Source organism: Pseudorasbora parva, chromosome 5, assembly GCF_024679245.1.
Source record: "Pseudorasbora parva isolate DD20220531a chromosome 5, ASM2467924v1, whole genome shotgun sequence".
Taxonomy (NCBI): domain Eukaryota; kingdom Metazoa; phylum Chordata; class Actinopteri; order Cypriniformes; family Gobionidae; genus Pseudorasbora; species Pseudorasbora parva.
The window spans coordinates 39,352,939-39,372,377 of NC_090176.1; the positions used below are offsets into that span (position 1 = coordinate 39,352,939).

Sequence of the window (19,439 nt, forward strand, 5' to 3'; positions counted from 1 at the left end):
CGGAAACATCCCTAGAGGATCCAAACTCGTCGTCCCACTCACCATAAACGCAAGGCTAAAATCAATATTTGCAGATGTGTTTGCCAAGCTTTAAACGACTGTGGCTGTTCTGAAACAATCAATTGCCATTTCTCATCCTACAAATCCATTTAATACTCATAATTACATTGTAGTTTACTTGACAGGATACAGAAACCCTTTTTGGAGAAAGGCCAAACATATTCTCCTTACTTGGTTACAAGGCTAGCTACTGATTTTATTTAAATGGATGCAGCGACAAAAAAGGGTGACTGATCATTTGCAGACACTAAATCTCCCTGTTTAAATGTGCACGACTGTAGCATTCCATTAGATGTATTTGTGTGTATATAATATATATATATATATATATATATATATATAACATTGGTGTTTATGGTGTTTATAGACATTTTAATATATTAATGTACAAAATATATAATCTAAAATAGCTTTGACAGTTTGGCTTTTGGAGTCAAAATATAAAATGTTAAAAATACGAAAACAGCCACCTTTGGCCATTTTCCTCTGTCTTCAATAGTGTCTTCAGTGTAGACAAGTGTGTGTATGTGCAGTTTTGTGAATGAAATTTTAGTTTGGAACACAAAGTTGAAATCTCAAGCCACGTTCATGCCACCAGAAACTTTCTCGTTGCATGGTTGTTTTTTTGTTCCACTTCATCTCTTGTTAACATCAAATAAGCTTATGCTGCTTAAATGAACATTCTGTAAAGAAATCATTGTATATAAGTTTTAACAGTGCATTAAAGGTGAGCGAGAATCATTATGTGCTCTTTGTCAATGTGGAATACCATTTATCTGTACTGAAAACACAAACGCTAGGCTATTTGGGTCCACACACACACACTTAATTGTGATATACGCATCAGTATTTAATACTGTCCCTGCACATGGTAAGATACACATAAAATAGCTGACTACAAGGACAAACTTTAGTCAAGCTGACAATCAACTACAGTTCCTAAATGAAGATGCTCTGAACGTTGTTGCATTGTTAGACCTGGCCACAACTCGGCACTGAAAATGAATGACTTTGAGTCGTTTCAAGTGGCTGGCAGCGTGAACGGGGCTTAATTCTCAACTCTAGATCGCTCGGAGGTAACACTGTCAATACTAGCTCTCCTACCAGTAACAACCACAGTCGCTGCAGCAAAGTTCGAGGAACCGTAGAGGGTCTGTAAAGCTGCTGTGCTCACTATGGCCTTCTACCATATATTAGCTGATTGTGATATCTCTACCTTTTGCGACATCACCTAGACAGTGTAAAGCGCAACAGGACTGTTTGAACAGAACTTTAGTCTTTACATACACTGATGAATCATATACACATAAAACGTGTGTTTTACAGGTATATTGGCTTCAGTGTTTTCATGCAGTTTTGATTTTGAGCCACCAGGACCAGTCGGTGAAGTAAGATTGCAGTCCCGCCACACCTGAGAGAGCCAAAGCCAGGTGCAGAGAATGCAGTGCATCTCTTGGCAATATAAGAAATATAAGACAGGGAGAACTGCTTTGTATGCCTTGAGATTCCTTTGTTTCTTTGGTCTCTGAGGTTGAACGTCTTTCTGAGCTGTTCCATACCTTAAATAAAGGGAGCAAAGCCCTCCGGTAATCCTATAGGAAGTCTCAGTGTGCAAAGAGGCCACTCTTAGACTGGCTTTCCAAACGCATCCTATTGTGATTGGTCCAGGAGGATGCCCGTCAACAGCCTGGCTGGCCCAGACCACAGCGTCTCCTCCCCAGTATCATCTCAAAAATGTTCTGAATATCAGATGCTGAGTGTTAACTGCTGTTGGGTCCTCCGTTTAGGAAGTAGGTCATCATTTCTCCTTTGCCCTTCACCTTCACTACTCCTCTGTACTCCAGTGTGTAGTTATATGAGCTGAGAACCTGGTAGAGGTCGGTTGTGACCTGATACAGAGAGAAATTAAGAGCATATAAGCATTTATGATGGACAGGAAAGCTTGTAAAGCAAATCAGATTTACAGATCCACACATTTGAGACCACTTGTAAAAAATGCCTCTGTCTGCATTTTTTAACAATTTAATATTAATAATTAAACAAATTATTTTATATGATGAAACACATTCTTTATAAATTATATTTATAATATAAATATATTACGACATAAATTATTCATTTAAAATTATATTATTCCTAAAAATTTGAGAGTGAATATTTGAATTAAAAATGTAAAACATCAGCACTAATTCGTTTTGTTTAAAGTCACCATGAAATCCAAATGGACAATTCTTTTTTTTTAATGGAATATTGCAGTATTTATTATAATTATATTATTATGTGCTCATGTGCCCTCATAGTCTTTATTCAAAATAACTTCCCCTCCCTCTTTGAACAACATCTCTTCTCTGATGATGTGTTAACTGGCACGAGGGCGGGACAACCTGTCACTTGCAGGAGATCACAGCAATAGCAAACCACAATGATCCAACAGTCCTGCATGACATGTTTTCTTGTTCAAGAAGCCGTTTCACACAGATTTACGCCACAAAAAAGAAAAAGAAAAGACTATTGCAACTTCCAACTTTAAATATTTTCATTGTATATATTTCCAAATTTAATTTAGATTTTCAATCACTCATTGTGGACATACATGTGGACACTATAGTAGTAGCAAGCATAGGATATCTTATGAGTAATTTGATCTGGACAATCACAGAGAGCAAGACCACATCTCACCTGTATTCTTTCAGGTACCCCAGTGCTGTCCATACGGCTGGCTACATTCACAGTATTCCCCCATATGTCATATTGCGGTTTACGTGCCCCTATGACACCAGCCACGACGGGACCCATGTTGAGACCTACAAGGTGATATAATTTTTGTACATTTTACAACAGTAAAATATATGGGTCACTCTGAAAGTCACTGACTGACAGAATATTTAAATCCTAAAGAAATTTAGCATTTTTTTAAAGGTTAAAAAGACAGATTAGGCAGCTGATTGGTCAAATGTATCGGTTATTTTAGGGTGGCTAAGCCAAAGCCTTACCGATCTTCATTTTGAAGTTATTAAAAGAGTGCTCATTGATGTCCTTCATTTGGACCATGAGGCGCATGGCGTAGTCGGCAAGGGCGCGAATGTGTGACCTTCCTACTTTATCATAAGTGGAGTCATTAAGCCCAGACGCAGCCATGTAGGTGCTGCCAATGGTTTTGATCTTTTCTAGTTGACGAAACTGATCCTCACTAATGATCTGCAAGAAAAGTAAAAAGGTGAATACTTCCAACTAAGAATGATCAGGCATATTAAACGTCTACATTTCTATGAAAAGAAACAGTTTAGGAAAGACGTGAAGATGCAGGTCCGGTTTCACACACACAATTCTAATTTGAAACAAAGACCAACTGTTGCAAAGTAAATTAAAATATTTATTGCAAAAATTAAAACAATCAAGGGGTAAAATAATAACCCTTTTGCTAGTTAAAATAATCACGGGTTGTTTTCAACTGTTTTTCTATATATGTCCTATATATATGTACATACACACACACACATACACACACACACACATAGGCATAACATAATGACCACCGTCCTAATATTGTGTTGGTCCCCCTTTTGCAGCCAAAACAACCCTGACTTGTCGAGGCATGTAGTCCACTAGAAAGGGTGGACATGGCCTCCAACAATGCTTAGGTTGGTGGTTCATGTCAAAGTAGCATCCACATGGATGGAAGGACCCAAGGTTTCCTAGCAGAACATTACCCGAAGCATCACACTGCCTCCGCCAGCTTGCCTTCTTCCCATAGTGCATCCTGGTGCCATGTGTTCCCCAGGTAAGCAACGCAAATGTGCCCGGGCATCAGAGTGATAAAAGTAAAAGAAAATATGATTCATCAGACCAGGTCACCTTCCATTGCTCCGTAGTCCTGTTCTGATGCTCACTGTTGGTACATTTGGTGGTGGACAGGGGTCAGCATGGGAACCCTGAATAGTCTGTGAATATGCAGCCCCATACAAACCTTTCTATCAGAACCATCATTAACTTCTTGACCAGTTGAGCTACAGTAGCTCGTCTGTTTGACCGGTCACATGTGGTGGATTTGCAGATTTTCAGGCAGTTTGAAAAATAGGTTTCCTACATGTTTTTCTGCATTTACAGGTCACCTGGCGTACGTAAGTCGATGATTCATTAAAGATGACGCGGTATGTTTGGACAGAAGACTAGACAGATTTCTTTATTAACCTTTGTGCATCCTTATGGAAATTTTTGTCTTTTTCAATTTAGCTTTTTTGATCATTTTGCATGTATTTTGTGTTAATGTTAACTACATACATTTTAAAAATACACAGGTGTGTATATCTACTGAAATTGTATTTTTTCTCCCCCATTTTCTTAAAAAATATATTTTGCACTAGGTACAAAACATAGTTCCTCTTATCACAGTTTGGACAAAAATGACCCCCATTGAAACCCATTAAAACTGCAATTTTTAAGCCCAGGACCATTTAAAAATGATGCAATCTTTTTTCATAGGCTTTCATTCTGTTGATAAGGCTTCAAAAATGTAATTTTGACTATTTTTTACTAGGTGGCACAATTTTTTCAGGTTAGAATAGAATTTTTAAGGTTTAGAATATTAGAAAAATAGAATATTATTTATAAATAATTTTCATAAACTTAACCTCTATTACTTTTTGGTTTCACTTTTTAAACTTTTTTGGCTTCAGCAATAATCTGCCATGGGTCTTCGTTAAAATGAAACCAAACTTAAGGGTGCGTTCACACTTGTCATGTTTGGTTCGATTAAAACGAACCCTGGTGCGGTTGCTCGGTTAGTGCGGTTCATTTGAACATATGTGAATGCTGCCATCTGAACCCTGGTGCGCACCAAACAAGCGGACCGAGACCGCTAAGGGTGCTTTCACATCTCTAGTTCGGTTCATTTGGTCCGAACCAAGGGCAAACAATTATACATTGTTGCATTTTTCAGATATTTTGGTTCCTTTTCAAACCAGACTGATTGCTTTGGTCCGAACCAGTTGAAACGAACCAAAACGCAGGCATGTGACAACATCCACATCACTTATTGGCCATGGCGTATTTCCTAAACTGCTTTTCGATTGGTCAGAATTTACATGTGGGAAAATTCCAACAGGAGAGGCAAAGCCAGCAAACTATAATAACACTATGGAGAGACGACTACGCGGGCCAGTTTTGTCCCTGGCCATAATCTACTACATGGTGTGTATTTACCACAGTATGCAAACAAAACATTTCTATAATGAAGCGCGGATGCGACATGAAAACAACGTTCTAATGCACTGCAGACGGCGAGCGCGCATCGCTCGTCACTTCAAGAGGAGGCGTGCATTAATTATTAACTCTTGACATGCTTCCATCTTCCGAAAATATTGCCAACGATCTATCAGGTAATAATATCATGCACACAATGTCAGCGCAGCTAACTACGGCAGCTGGTTCAGTCCAAAAATGATCAGTACTTTTGCAGTTGGTTCTGTTCGAGGTCGGATCACGTTCTCACCACAAACAAACCGCTCCAGAGTTCGTTTGAAAGCGTACCGAGACCACCTCTTCAAGGAGGTCTCGGTACGCTTGTTTGGTGTGCTTTTGGTGCGCACCCGAGTGCGATTGCTGCTTTCAGACCTGACCAAACGAACCGCACCAAAGAGGGAAACGAACTCTAGTACGATTCAACCGAACTAAATGAGGCAGGTGTGAAAGCACCCTAAAAAGATGGGTCTCGGTCCACTTCCAAACGAACTCTGGTGCGGTTCGATTGATATATGAACGCAACACGGACCAAAGACATGCAAACGGACCAAAAACCGGACGTAATGTCACAAGATGCCACGCATAATGCAGCTGATTTGATGACGCGGAAAGATCGGTGTACGTTATCCAAAATGAGTAACTTTAACGTTAGAGGGCAAACGTAGAGCAACGAGGAAGAGCCTCATCAATATTTGGTCTGACGAGCATGTTTCGAAAATGCTAGAAAAAACACACAAAAAGCATACCTGGCTCTTCTCATCAAAGTTCCTGTGTTGCCCATTTTAGCAGGTACAGACGACAGAACGGCCGTCTCTGTTCTGCACAACGGAGGAAATCCTGCTGCTGTTTTGAACATTTTATGAGCTCTTCATGAGTTCTCAGCGGGTAAAAATAATGCCACATGTACACGCATAAAATGATCGCGTTTAATCCAGCACACAGCGTTGTTTTGAACATTTCATGAGCTCTTCATGAGTTCTCTGGTAAAAAATAATGCCATATGTGTTACACGCATAAAATGATCGTGTTTAATCCAGCACACAGCGTTGTTTTGAATGTTGTGAACATTTCATGAGCTCTTCATGAGTTCTCTGGTAAAAAATAATGCCATATGTGTTACACGCATAAAATGATCGCGTTTAATCCAGCACACAGCGTTGTTTTGAACATTTCATGAGCTCTTCATGAGTTCTCTGGTAAAAAATAATGCCATGTGTACACGCATAAAATGATCGCGTTTAATCCAGCACACAGCGTTGTTTTGAATGTTGTGAACATTTCACGAGCTCTTCATGGGTTCTCTGGTAAAAAATAATGCCATATGTACACGCATAAAATGCCCGCGCGTGTAATCCGCACACAGCATTGTTTTGCATGTTCGGTAAACGAGCTCCTACGTCATATAAACCGACCAATCAGGTTGTGAGCGTCTCCCTGTGCCAATTTGGTTCTGTAACTTTAGGTTCGCTGTTAAAAATGCCCGTGTGAACGCTAAGCGGACCAGGACTATTATGTTTGTTTTTGTTTTTTGGTCCGGACCAAACGAACCGAACTACAAGTGTGAACTAGAAAAAAGTCTGTGCTCCCAATATTCATTTATTTATGACTGGTCGGTGTATGTGTGTGTGTGTGTGTGTGTAAATATATATATATATATATATATATATATATATATATATATATATATATATATATAATTACAATAGTATTAGTAAAAAATTTGGTAAACAAAAGTTAGTAAACAAAAGCAAACAATTTGGAAGATCTGATTCATGAGCATTAGTCTTTCAAACACCAACTGCAACTTTTGCAAATAAGATTTACAATAAGAAAGACACTCAAAAGTAGTGTGAAAGAATCTTGAAAGTCTGGAGGTTTGTCAAAAATTGCTGTACCTCATCAAAGTCAGCGATGATCTCATTGAGCAGTCTCAAGCACTCCACACCTTCATTATTGGCCTCCAGTTCCACATAGAACTCGGAGAAATTGCTGATAGAGGCAAACATGACAGCCACACATTCGCACGACTGATAATACAGTTCGTCATTCCGCCGCTCACGCGCCAGAAAGTGTGCAGCCACATCTTTAGGCAAGATGTTGTGGAGAAGCCGACGGTTGTAGGCCTGAAGTTCCTCCATCTCCTCCTTCTCCTCTGTAGCCTATAAATACAATACAAATAGAGGATGAAGCTACAAATAACAAAAAAGAAAGGTAGTGCAAATAACTAGTTAAACACTGCATTTTTGTTTCACCAAAGTGACTGCAATTAACTTGGCAAAATGATGCTGAATTCACATCATCAGACTATTTGTTTCTATAACACTCAAAGGCAAAATTAATTAAATATGTTTTTAAAAGAAGACTGTTATGCTCACCAAGACTGCATTTATTGGATTAATTATATAAAACCAGTAATATTGTGAAATATTTTTACAATTTAATAAAAGTTTTCTTTTTGAATATATTTTAAAATGAGATTAATTCCTGTGATGGCAAAGCAGGATTTTTATCAGCCATAAAACAGTCTTCAGATATCAGTCTAATATGCTGGTTTGAGAAGCATTTCTTATTGTTATCCCAGTTGAAAACAGTTGTGCTGCTTGGTAACAATCTAAAAGTCTTCACTGTCACAATTTGAAACAACCTTACTGACTAAAAATATTAGTTTCTTTCAACTTCAGTTCAAACTTTTGAACAGCAGTGTAAGCTACAACAAAATGTTTAAGAACAAACATTGAGAACAAAATATATTCGACAAAATGATTTGACAGAACAGGAGGCACAGCAATTTGTATTTAACAGCTTTTCACAAGATATCTGTACAATTACAATGTCTAAACACACCTGTAACTTCCAGAGAAAGTCCAGTCTGGCAGTGGACTCCACCTGCTGTGCATGAAGGTAGAGCGCTAGCACAAATACCGTGATGACTACTGGAGTCATGATCTTTAGAGGAACCCGCATGTCTGTCACACAGCTACAACACACACAGAACTGAGTGTCAACAATTACACACTTAACTGCATGATGATATATGATGTGGCTACATGGTCACACATTCGATTTACTTCAATGGTAACAGCAATCTTCATAGGCATGCAATACAAAAATCAACATGCACACCGGCATTTCTTTCAGATCAGGGTTTCTATTTCCATTTTATCTTACCTTGTTCCATTAATATACTCTCTGTGAATACAAAGAAAAAGCAAATGTATAAGAAGGATGAAACACAACTGTCAAAACTTTATCTTCAGATAGTACAACTGATATAAGCCAAATCCTGTGTTACTTAAGCAGCAAATCAGCATAGAGTGATGCAGGTTTGACATTTGGCAATTGTAGCACTTACAGTTCCATCCTTCCGAAGTCAATTGGGATTTTGGTTAAATAGCTGAAATAAGGTCTAATGGTTCACGTTTTATCCTAAGACATAAAATACATCAATACTAACCCACTCGTGATTTTTTTGACGCTGTTACGTGTCTTGAAAACGCGGGGACTACAGAGGCAGATTAAACATCATCATGCCGAGCAGGTAACCTCACTCTGCTTTTACAGTCTCTTTATGCTTATAATTGTGCTCTTATAAGCTATACTAACTCAAATGTTCTGAGAAAAAGGTTTTAAGTAAAAACTCAAAGAGCTGTCAGAAGCTTAGTGAGGGTGACGTTGAATGTGCTGCACGTGGTGCCGTTCGTTTATAGCCTACCTTCAGCTTTTTACTTCTGCCAGCTGCATATAGATTTCAAAATTCATAGAATTCAAATCCAAGTTGTGTTTATCTATAATAATTATCTTTATGGACAAAACATGCAAGTGTCATACACTTTTCTTGATCACAGAGCTTGTTTTTAGCAATAATCCAGAAGCCTGTGGGAAAATCCTAATGGTTTTTTCTCAAGCGAACCGGTGTGATGCTAACTGCCGGTAGGCCTACAAAGTGACGTCATACCTGCACCACTCTATTAGAAGGATTTCTGAAGGATCACGTGACACTGTTGGCTGCTAAACATTCAGCTTTGCCATCACAGTAATAAATTACAATTTAAAATACTGTATATTCAAATAGAAAACAGCTATGTTTAATAGTGATATCTCAATATTACGATTTTTACTATATGTTTTTATCAAATAAATTCATAAGATACTTTTTTCGAACTCACTGAAAAATCGTACCGGCTCCAAACTTTCGAACAATAGTTTATATTATTTTCAGTTACAACTTTGATATAGAAAAAAAAAAAAAAAAAAAAGAATTCGGAAGAAATAACCACTCATACTTAAAAAATACCAATATTTAAAATAAAGCAAAATAAATAATTTCTTTATAATTTTTTTATAAGAGGGATGATGATGTTCATCAAAGAAAATGTGCTACTTGGCTAAAATCGAGATACTCACATGGCATTGGCCATGACCAGAAGGTCCACGTTGTCAAACAGGCTGACCTCAGGCACCTCCATGATAAGCACATACAGGATCTCGATGAAGAGCATGAGGATGAGTTTACCAATACTGCTGACCTGTAGGAACACTGAGCAGGCCAGCAAACTGAGCAGCACACATGATGAGAAGTACTGCAGAAGAAGAGAAAAACACTCAGACATTAATCTATCATTTCCCTTCCACTTATTTCATGAATGATTGATCAAAAGGCAAGCATTTCAGAGCAATGCCTAAAATGAGACCCTTGAAAAATAAATGCAAAAACATATAATTGCAGGAAAATCCAGTTTAAAGCTGTTTTTTTGGAACATGGTACTGTGGCTGGTTTCGAGCTGATCAAAAGTTACAAAACTGAGCTGATCTGAGAATATTGCCACACCTCTGGGAAATTGCAGGTGGGTGACGAGCTGTTGCACAGGCTGTCCTGAGACCAGAGGGAGTAGTTGAAGGAAGAGCTGCGCACATGGCAAGCGTTAACATCTCTGGGGGTGACGTTAAACTCCTGCCCTAAACACGTCTTCAGGTCATCTGTACTGCAGGTGAACTAAAGGACGGATAAAATTGTTTCTCGGATGAACACATTTGTAACATTATTATTATCACTTTACAAACAAACTTTTCAATGTCAAAAGTGAATTACTCAAAAGCAGATGATTTCTGTGTCACTATCAACACTTTACATGATTGCCAAAATAAAGATTTTTCTTTTTGCAATTCTGTTTGGTGCCTCAGGTCCTGTAAGTCTTTAAATATCGTGACAGGTTAAGAGTTAGTTGTATGGCTATATGGCTAAATATCAAAGGTGATAACGCACAGAATTTTGAGGTTAAGACTTGTGGGACTCACAATGTTAATGAAAGCGGAGAGAAAGACCAGGACGATTGTAAAAACCCCCACCAGGGTGCTGTTGAGCCGGGACTGAACAATCCTTTTAGACAGAGTTTGCAGAGGCACAGGGAAAAACTGTCAATAGAAAGAAAGAAACATGATTTGAGTTTCTTATTAGAGGTAACGCCACAGTATCTGAAAATGTTTTGCTGTCACATGATGAAAATAAACAAAAATTGCTTAAATAAAAGAGCTGTGGTTTTCTTTCTACTCTTCTTTTCGACTTGAAAAAAATGGCGGTTTCCAAAACCAAAGAAGAAGAAGAAAAAAACAGCACAACTGCATATAAGAATGATTTCTGAAGAATTGTGTGACACTGAAGACTGGAGTAATGGCTAGGCATGCACCGAAATTACTTGATATCAGACTTTTAAATTAAATTCAATAATTGTATTGATTCTGAATATTAAAAAATTAATATTCACTTTTGTTTAAAGTAACAGAAAATATTTTAAAATAATATTAAATACAGTCTTGTTCAAAATAATAGCAGTACAATGTGACTAACCAGAATAATCAAGGTTTTTAGTATATTTTTTATTGCTAAGTGGCAAACAAGTTACCAGTAGGTTCAGTAGATTCTCAGAAAACAAACAAGACCCAGCATTCATGATATGCACGCTCTTAAGGCTGTGCAATTGGGCAATTAGTTGAAAGGGGTGTGTTCAAAAAAATAGCAGTGTCTACCTTTGACTGTACAAACTCAAAACTATTTTGTACAAACATTTTTTTTTTCTGGGATTTAGCAATCCTGTGAATCACTAAACTAATATTTAGTTGTATGACCACAGTTTTTTAAAACTGCTTGACATCTGTGTGGCATGGAGTCAACCAACTTGTGGCACCTCTCAGCTGTTATTCCACTCCATGATTCTTTAACAACATTCCACAATTCATTCACATTTCTTGGTTTTGCTTCAGAAACAGCATTTTTGATATCACCCCACAAGTTCTCAATTGGATTAAGGTCTGGAGATTGGGCTGGCCACTCCATAACATTAATTTTGTTGGTTTGGAACCAAGACTTTGCCCGTTTACTAGTGTGTTTTGGGTCATTGTCTTGTTGAAACAACCGTTTCAAGGGCATGTCCTCTTCAGCATAGGGCAACATGACTTCTTCAAGTATTTTAACATATGCAAACTGATCCATGATCCCTGGTATGCGATAAATAGGCCCAACACCATAGTAGGAGAAACATGCCCATATCATGATGCTTGCACCTCCATGCTTCACTGTCTTCACTGTGTACTGTGGCTTGAATTCAGAGTTTGGGGGTCGTCTCACAAAAACTGCCTGTGGCCCTTGGACCCAAAAAGAACAATTTTACTCTCATCAGTCCACAAAATGTTCCTCCATTTCTCTTTAGGCCAGTTGATGTGTTCTTTGGCAAATTGTAACCTCTTCTGCACATGACTTTTTTTAACAGAGGGACTTTGCGGGGGATTCTTGAAAATAGATTAGCTTCACACAGACGTCTTCTAACTGTCACAGTACTTACAGGTAACTCCAGACTGTCTTTGATCATCCTGGAGGTGATCATTGGCTGAGCCTTTGCCATTCTGGTTATTCTTCTATCCATTTTGATGGTTGTCTTCCGTTTTCTTCCACGTCTCTCTGGTTTTGCTCTCCATTTTAAGGCATTGGAGATCATTTTAGCTGAACAGCCTATCATTTTTTGCACCTCTTTATAGGTTTTCCCCTCTCTAATCAACTTTTTAATCAAAGTACGCTGTTCTTCTGAACAATGTCTTGAACGACCCATTTTCCTCAGCTTTCAAATGCATGTTCAACAAGTGTTGGCTTCATCCTTAAATAGGGGCCACCTGATTCACACCTGCTTCTTCACAAAATTGATGACCTCAGTGATTGAATGCCACACTGCTATTTTTTTGAACACACCCCTTTCAACTAATTGCCCAATTGCACAGCCTTAAGAGCGTGCATATCATGAATGCTGGGTCTTGTTTGTTTTCTGAGAATCTACTAAACCTACTGGTAACTTGTTTGCCACGTAGCAATAAAAAATATACTAAAAACCTTGATTATTCTGGTTAGTCACATTGTACTGCTATTATTTTGAACAAGACTGTATATCAATATATTATTCTTCATTCAGTTCTATGCAACACAATCAGATGTAACAGATTTATTTTGATAAAATGATATACCTGCTACGCTTGAGTGGATCAGTGAATGCGAGGATTGCATCATTTTACCAGCATGGCTATACCACACCATGTTACAGCACAGTATAGGCCTATTGCAAACAGAAACAAGTCTTCTACAGAGAAATGTCATGTTTGCAGATGATTTGAGCAGAGTTTGCTTTTCCGGTGAGCCTGAGAGGAACATGACTTAGACCATGAGCGACTAAGCAGAGAGCACGGAGCGGACCATTGAGCAGGGCAAACCGGGTGCCGGTACGAACTTCCCTGCTCGGCAAAGTCACTTTGAACCTGTGATTCTTCGGAAGTGGAGCCGCTCACAAAGTTACAAAAAAAATGCTGCAACATTTTAACCTGACCATGTTTTGCTTTGGCTAATGTGACCTTTTATACCAAACACTGAACAAAATTAAGCATTTCTTAGTAATGGGTTGACCTAAATTGTTATTATTTAATTTGTGTACATACATTAACAGCTGACAGTTGATTGGTTGATTGTAATCCATTACATAACTTTCTATCAAAGTTATCTGACATTATCAAGGTGAATTTGTCATATTTTATTACCATTTTCTAAACTATAGTGAATAAACTGTGATAATGTGAGAAAATGTTGACGGTGTCTGAATACATTTTGGTTTGACTATATTTTTGGCTCATATATTCTGCCTTTTTTCTCTATCAGGCAAAAATGCCATTTCGGTGCATGTCTAGTTATGGCTGAAGAAATAAAATAATAAAAAATAAATTAATTATTGAACATTAAAGCAGAGATTCTGTCGAATAGGCATTTCTGAAAGACTTTTTATGGGTCAGGAAGTTCAGAATCTAATTCCAGTGCATCTCTAAGGGAAGACCTGTGACGCCCCATGGAGCAGTGCAGTGACAGTTCCACTTCAGTGTGCACAAATGAGCTGCCAGCACTTTATTATGTGTCTGTCTTTGCTCTGTGTGACTCATTGTCTCTGGAGACCTTCTCAAAGTTATGCAGCTAAAAGCCTAATATCAATCAAACTCGTTTAGGGTATTTTAGTGGAGAAGGTTGATAAACACTTAGATTTAGCGATGATGTGTTTGTGAGAGTGATAAGAAATGAAGGTCTGTTTAGGATGTTAAGATGTAGTATGTAATTGGGGCTTGTTTTTGTGTTTTGCTACACTTTAGTGACAAAAAAGTTGCCCTAGGTTTGAACTCGATTATTTCTAATAATCTCTTTCATTTATAATAGTATTTCTAATAACTATTTATTATGTAATTAGTTAATAATAATAACAATATTACTATAGAATTTATATTATAATTATTACACATTAGCATGTACAGGCTATATTTCATGTGTAAAATACCGATATTTCACTCACCCCGAAACAGGAGTAAATGGCTGAGATGAACATGACAGCCATCAAAATGACCAGGCATACTATATAGAAGCCAAGCATCAGCCTGGAGCTGCAAAACAACAACACACAGGTATAGAGAGGAAACCAGGTGAGTAGAATATAACTGTATGTCATTAAGACTGAATATTATTATATGTCATGATTAACATTGTGTCTGACTGAGAGGAGAGACCTGCTTTAAATATTTTGTCTGCTCAGGTATATAATAACAGTCTTCACCTTTACAAAGTCAAACTGAATGAAAGCTTCTGTGTACGTGACACTCCCATTCAAATTCAGACAAAACCTTCTCTAAGCTCTTGGCTTGTTTGAATGGATTAGAAAACATTTGCTAGGATCAGGCTTTTAACTGTAGTGTACTTACTGCGGCACAATGACAATCTGAATGAAGCAGATGAATAAAAAGACGAGGGAGGCGCAGGCTACGTATGCTCCGAACCTGGTGTCTACCTGTTTGGAGTACTGACAGAAAGTGAGGAAAGACGAGAGAAACGAGTGGGGTCACAAAAACAGTTTAAATGGCATGTGAAAGTAGTGTTTAACTGACAGAAGGGAGTGTATGTATACATATTATCTAATGTTAATTGCTAAATATTTTATCAGAGTATAATATATAACTAAAAAAGTTTTAAGCTTTTACATTTTAAAACACATCCAGGCCTGGAAATCACAACTGTAAAATTCTCTAACGTACCCAGGTTTACCACAACAAAGGGAACTCTGAAAAATTAAATATTTTAAAATGTTGCATAATAAAGTTGCAGTTTTGCTTGGTTTATTAAAGAAGGGTAACACTTTACAATAAGGTATCATTAGGTAATGTATAAAATAACTATATAATAATAAATGATAATAATAAATAACTATAAAATAATAAATTAACAAGGTGCAATACATTTGTTACAGTATTTATTAATCTTTGTTAACATAATAGATGAACAATGAACAGTTGTTGTTTAAATGTTAGCTCACAGTCCATTAACAAATGTTAACAAATACAATTTTAGATTTTAATAATATATTAGTAAATGCTGACATTTACATTAAGATAAATAAAATAAATAGTCCATGTTAACTAAAGTTGCTAAAAAATAAAATACCAAAACATTATAGATTTGATCTTGGGACCCTTGTCCCTTAAACTAGGACTGCACCACTAGACTAACATTTCTTACAAATACAAATAAAATAATTAGGTAGTTGAAAATCTTATCTAGAACACAAATCAGCCTAAAAATTAATAAATAAATGCCAATTCATAAGTTTGGGTTCAGCAATATTTTTTTAACGTTTTTGATAGAAGTCTGTCATACACACAAAGGCTACATATGTTCGACCAAAAATGCAGGATTATTGTGAAATTATATTACAATTTAAAGTAGCTGTTTTGTATTTTAATATAATTCAAATTGTAATTAATTCCTGTGCTGGCAAAGCTGAATTTTCAGCATCATTACTCCAGTCTGCAGTGTCACATGATCCTTCAGAAATCATTCTAATATGCTGATTTGCTGCTCAAGAAACATTTCTTATTATTAATGTTGTAAACAGTTGTTCTGCGTCATATTTTTGTAGAAACTATGGTACATTTTTTTCAGGATATTTTTCATAAAAAACAGCATTTCTTTAAAACATGAATCTTTGTAACATTATAAATGTCTTTACTGCCACTTTTGATCAATGTAATGCATCCTTTTTAAACAAGAAAACGATTTATTTATTTATTTTTTATTTTATAAAAAAAAAACTAGATATGTAAAATATCTAACAAAATAACATCAAGTGAATTTATTCAGACAAAGCTTATAAAGGATAATTCTAGACATTCTGGACAAAGAAAGACAACAAAAGCAATAATTATCTCCAATAAAAACCTGAGACGAGTCTCTGAAAGAGTAGTCTAATCAGAGCTTTAAGTATAAAAGGACCAGCATACAATGTTCTAAAAGTTTATGCAACTACTGATGGAGGAGGTGGACGTAAATGCAGAGGCTGAGACTTCCCTTCCATTACCCTTTTGTCACCTTCTTTGCAGTCTCTTACACAAAAACTCCATCTTTTCTGAGGAAGTTTAGGCATCTCTTTGAGGTGGGAGAGAGGTTAGTGGTGCTTTAAAGAAAACACCATAAAATGACTTAAATCACAATGCGGCTTAAAGACGTCAGTTTGTGACTCGTTCCGAACCTGGACCTTGAATTTCATTGCCTCTATTCATCTTACAGCATGCCACATCTTTGAGAATGCCACATGCCACATCTTGCTGAATACTTTTAGGCCACCTGAACAACAGTACTAACATAATAGACTTCTGACTGGCTCTGTGCTTTATTTTTGCTATGCAATTGAAGGAACACTTTAGCAGTAAAGTTAACTAATGATCTGCTAAATGATTAGTTCATGCTCACAAGTCACACAATTTGCAATTAAACCCCAAGAAGTCTTGATTGTTTTATCTTGTATACATTTAAATCAGCAGATCTGTCAAACTATACTGTCCAATAGCATGAAAAACCATTTGATTTGACAGTGACAATGTCAAGATGTATCAGGCTCAAAATGTAAAAGAATGGTTGGAAGGGTTGGAAGATCATTTTCAAACATGATTTGGCACCTCTGAGTCCAGACCTCAAAATCATTGAAAGTCTTTGGGATGTGCTGGAGTATACTTTACAAAGCACTTTACAGAGAAAATGATTTGTAGTGCTCCCTCGCAACCATTATTCCACAATTTGGGGCTGATGCATCTTGACCTTGTCATATGGCTATGATGTGTCTTCCTACATGGTTGTTTAAGCTACAAATTTCATCAACCATTGGGGTTAGAAGAACTGCTGAATCAATGAATCGATCAATGATTCGGATCGCCAATGTCACGTGATTTTAGCAGTTTGGATCACGTGTCAAACTGCTGAAATCACTTGACATTGGTGATCCGAATCAAATGCAGAAGAGAAGACAATGCTGAATAAAATCGTAGTTTTTGTTATTTTTGGACCAAAATATATTTTCGATGCTTCAAGAGATTCTAATCAACCAACTGATGTCACATATGGACTACTTTGATGATGTTTTTATTAGCTTTCTGGACATGGACATTATAGTGTGCATAGACTGCATATGCTCTGGGACTAAAATATAAAATATCTTAAACTGTGTTGTGAAGATGAACGGAGGTCTTAAGGGTGTGGAACGACATAAGGGTGAGTCATTAAAGACATCCATTTCATTTTTGGGTGAACTAACCCTTTAAGCATTGTCCAATTTAAATCCAAACAGTGAAATTTTTTTGGCCTGGCAGTGTATTTGTGTAATTTCTCCTTTCTGTATTCCATAGAACAAAAATGTTCATGTTTCATGTGGATTAGCATTGGTTAATAAATAAAGCTGTGGTGTCAGTTTATTTTATCATTGAAGCTGGTATAACGTAAATTAAAGCCATACCTTCTTCTCCAGGTCAGGTTCTCGGAATGTCAGCAGAAATTTCTTGACGTGTTCGGACCGTAACCGGTCGATACTCCGAGCATCAATGGCGCGGCCCAGAAACTCATCCACCTCATCCTCTGGGTTCAGGTTTTCTTGCGTGTTTCTGAAAATGAAATGTCTAGATAACACAAGACGAGACACAGTTTTTCCACCTTCTTCCTCCCTTCTTATTCTTTAACTTAATATACAGCCAGACCACCAAAAAGTAGCAGCACCACACCCACCCCAAAACCCACAAAAAACAAGAAACTAAGAGTATTATGTTGAGAAAGAACAAATCATCTGCTAAAGAGTTCAAGGCCTTGCGGTCAAGTTTAAGCATTTCAATAACTTCTAAATCACATCAGCACATATAGGTCCTGTACTTAATGTATTTGAAACTTTACAATGGGTTTGTAAGGTCTGATTTGGAATTGCCGACAGAAACAAACGGGTTTGAGAGCCAGGATTCCAGTTTCTAAAAGCATATTTCAGTGCTGAAACGCTCATACTATGCGCATATGTTGATTAATTTATTGGTGTTTGGTAGTTCATTTATTATTATATTTAATATTATTAATATGAATGTGTTTAGTCATATTTTGTTTATAAAAATATATTTATATTCTTAGTAAGTAGGCCTGCATGAAAACTCTGCCAAGAACTCAGCAGTTTTCTGCAGACTAGGAACGTACATCATTTACAAAGTTCAATGCTTCCCCCATCTCTTCTGTAGTTTAGTTTCTTCCCACATTTTATTTGTTTTTCCAACTTACTGAACAGCAACAAATAAATAAATGTTTTTTAACCACAAACATCTGTAGCAGAACTAACTCCTTTTCACCCATTTGAACATAATTTAATATATTTTGCAAATGTTTCCCTATAATCAGCCTAGAAAACTTATACAGTGAAACCAAAATATCTTTAGACACCTTCAACATTTTTTCACATTATCACAGTTTTTCGCTATAGTTTAGAAAATGGTAATAAAATATGACAATCAGAACAAATTCATCTTGATAATGTCAGATAACTTTGAAAGGTAGGTAATGGATTACAATCAACCAATTAGCTGTCAGATGTTAAAAGAACCCAATTAGATAATACCATTTTAGGTCAACCAATTACTACGAAATGTTTGGTCAGATCACATGGTCAGGTCAAAGTGTCAAAATTTGTATCAGTTTTACTGGTAGTCCATTGTATGAAGAAATGTGGGGTATAATATGTCACAGTTTTCTTTATTTTGCTATCCTCACTAACATAAATTAACTATAGTGTACTGCACACACTAGTAAAAAAAAAATTAAATTTAGTAAATAAATTTGGTGTCTGAATAATTTTTGGTTTGAATATATGACACTGAACATAACCAACACAAAGCAGAGTTTAGTTGTTGAAGTGCATTGGCTATCCAATTTCATCCATCCTTATCCAACCAGAACTAAGAGTCTGAAGTACGTAATCTTTTGAATGACGCATATTATATATATATATATATATATATATATATATATATATATATATATATATATATATATATATATATATATATATATATATATGCCATTCAAAAGTTTGGGGTCAGTACGATTTTTGAAATAAAGTAATACTTTTATTCAGAAGGGATGCATTAAATTGATAAAAAAAATGAGAGTAAAGATGTTTATTAAATTTATTAAATAGAGGCTTGTTTAAAAATGTTATGGACTCCAAACTTTTGAACAGTTGTATATATTGTGTATAGCAAATTAATAAAATAATTAGCAT

The 19,439-nt window shown here is 36.5% G+C and overlaps 1 protein-coding gene across 2 annotated transcripts in view; it reads right to left on the bottom strand.

Moving 5' to 3' along the window:
- Positions 1 to 401: 401 nt before the first annotated feature.
- Positions 402 to 19,439, bottom strand: part of adcy5 (adenylate cyclase 5) — a 120,825-nt gene continuing 101,787 nt past the window's right edge. Inside the window, exons 10-21 of one of the 2 annotated variants that reach the window (XM_067444249.1) lie at positions 17,646 to 17,790; positions 14,569 to 14,666; positions 14,166 to 14,253; positions 10,597 to 10,713; positions 10,130 to 10,294; positions 9,706 to 9,881; positions 8,470 to 8,490; positions 8,146 to 8,278; positions 7,197 to 7,460; positions 3,054 to 3,258; positions 2,740 to 2,864; positions 402 to 1,949 (exon numbers count right to left, since the gene is read on the bottom strand). In XM_067444249.1, the coding sequence (XP_067300350.1) occupies positions 1,821 to 1,949; positions 2,740 to 2,864; positions 3,054 to 3,258; positions 7,197 to 7,460; positions 8,146 to 8,278; positions 8,470 to 8,490; positions 9,706 to 9,881; positions 10,130 to 10,294; positions 10,597 to 10,713; positions 14,166 to 14,253; positions 14,569 to 14,666; positions 17,646 to 17,790 (1,666 nt within the window). In that variant the 3' untranslated portion in view covers positions 402 to 1,820. Of the gene's footprint in view, positions 1,950 to 2,739; positions 2,865 to 3,053; positions 3,259 to 7,196; positions 7,461 to 8,145; positions 8,279 to 8,469; positions 8,491 to 9,705; positions 9,882 to 10,129; positions 10,295 to 10,596; positions 10,714 to 14,165; positions 14,254 to 14,568; positions 14,667 to 17,645; positions 17,806 to 19,439 lie in introns of both variants that reach the window. The other variant, XM_067444248.1, reaches the window with a different exon arrangement.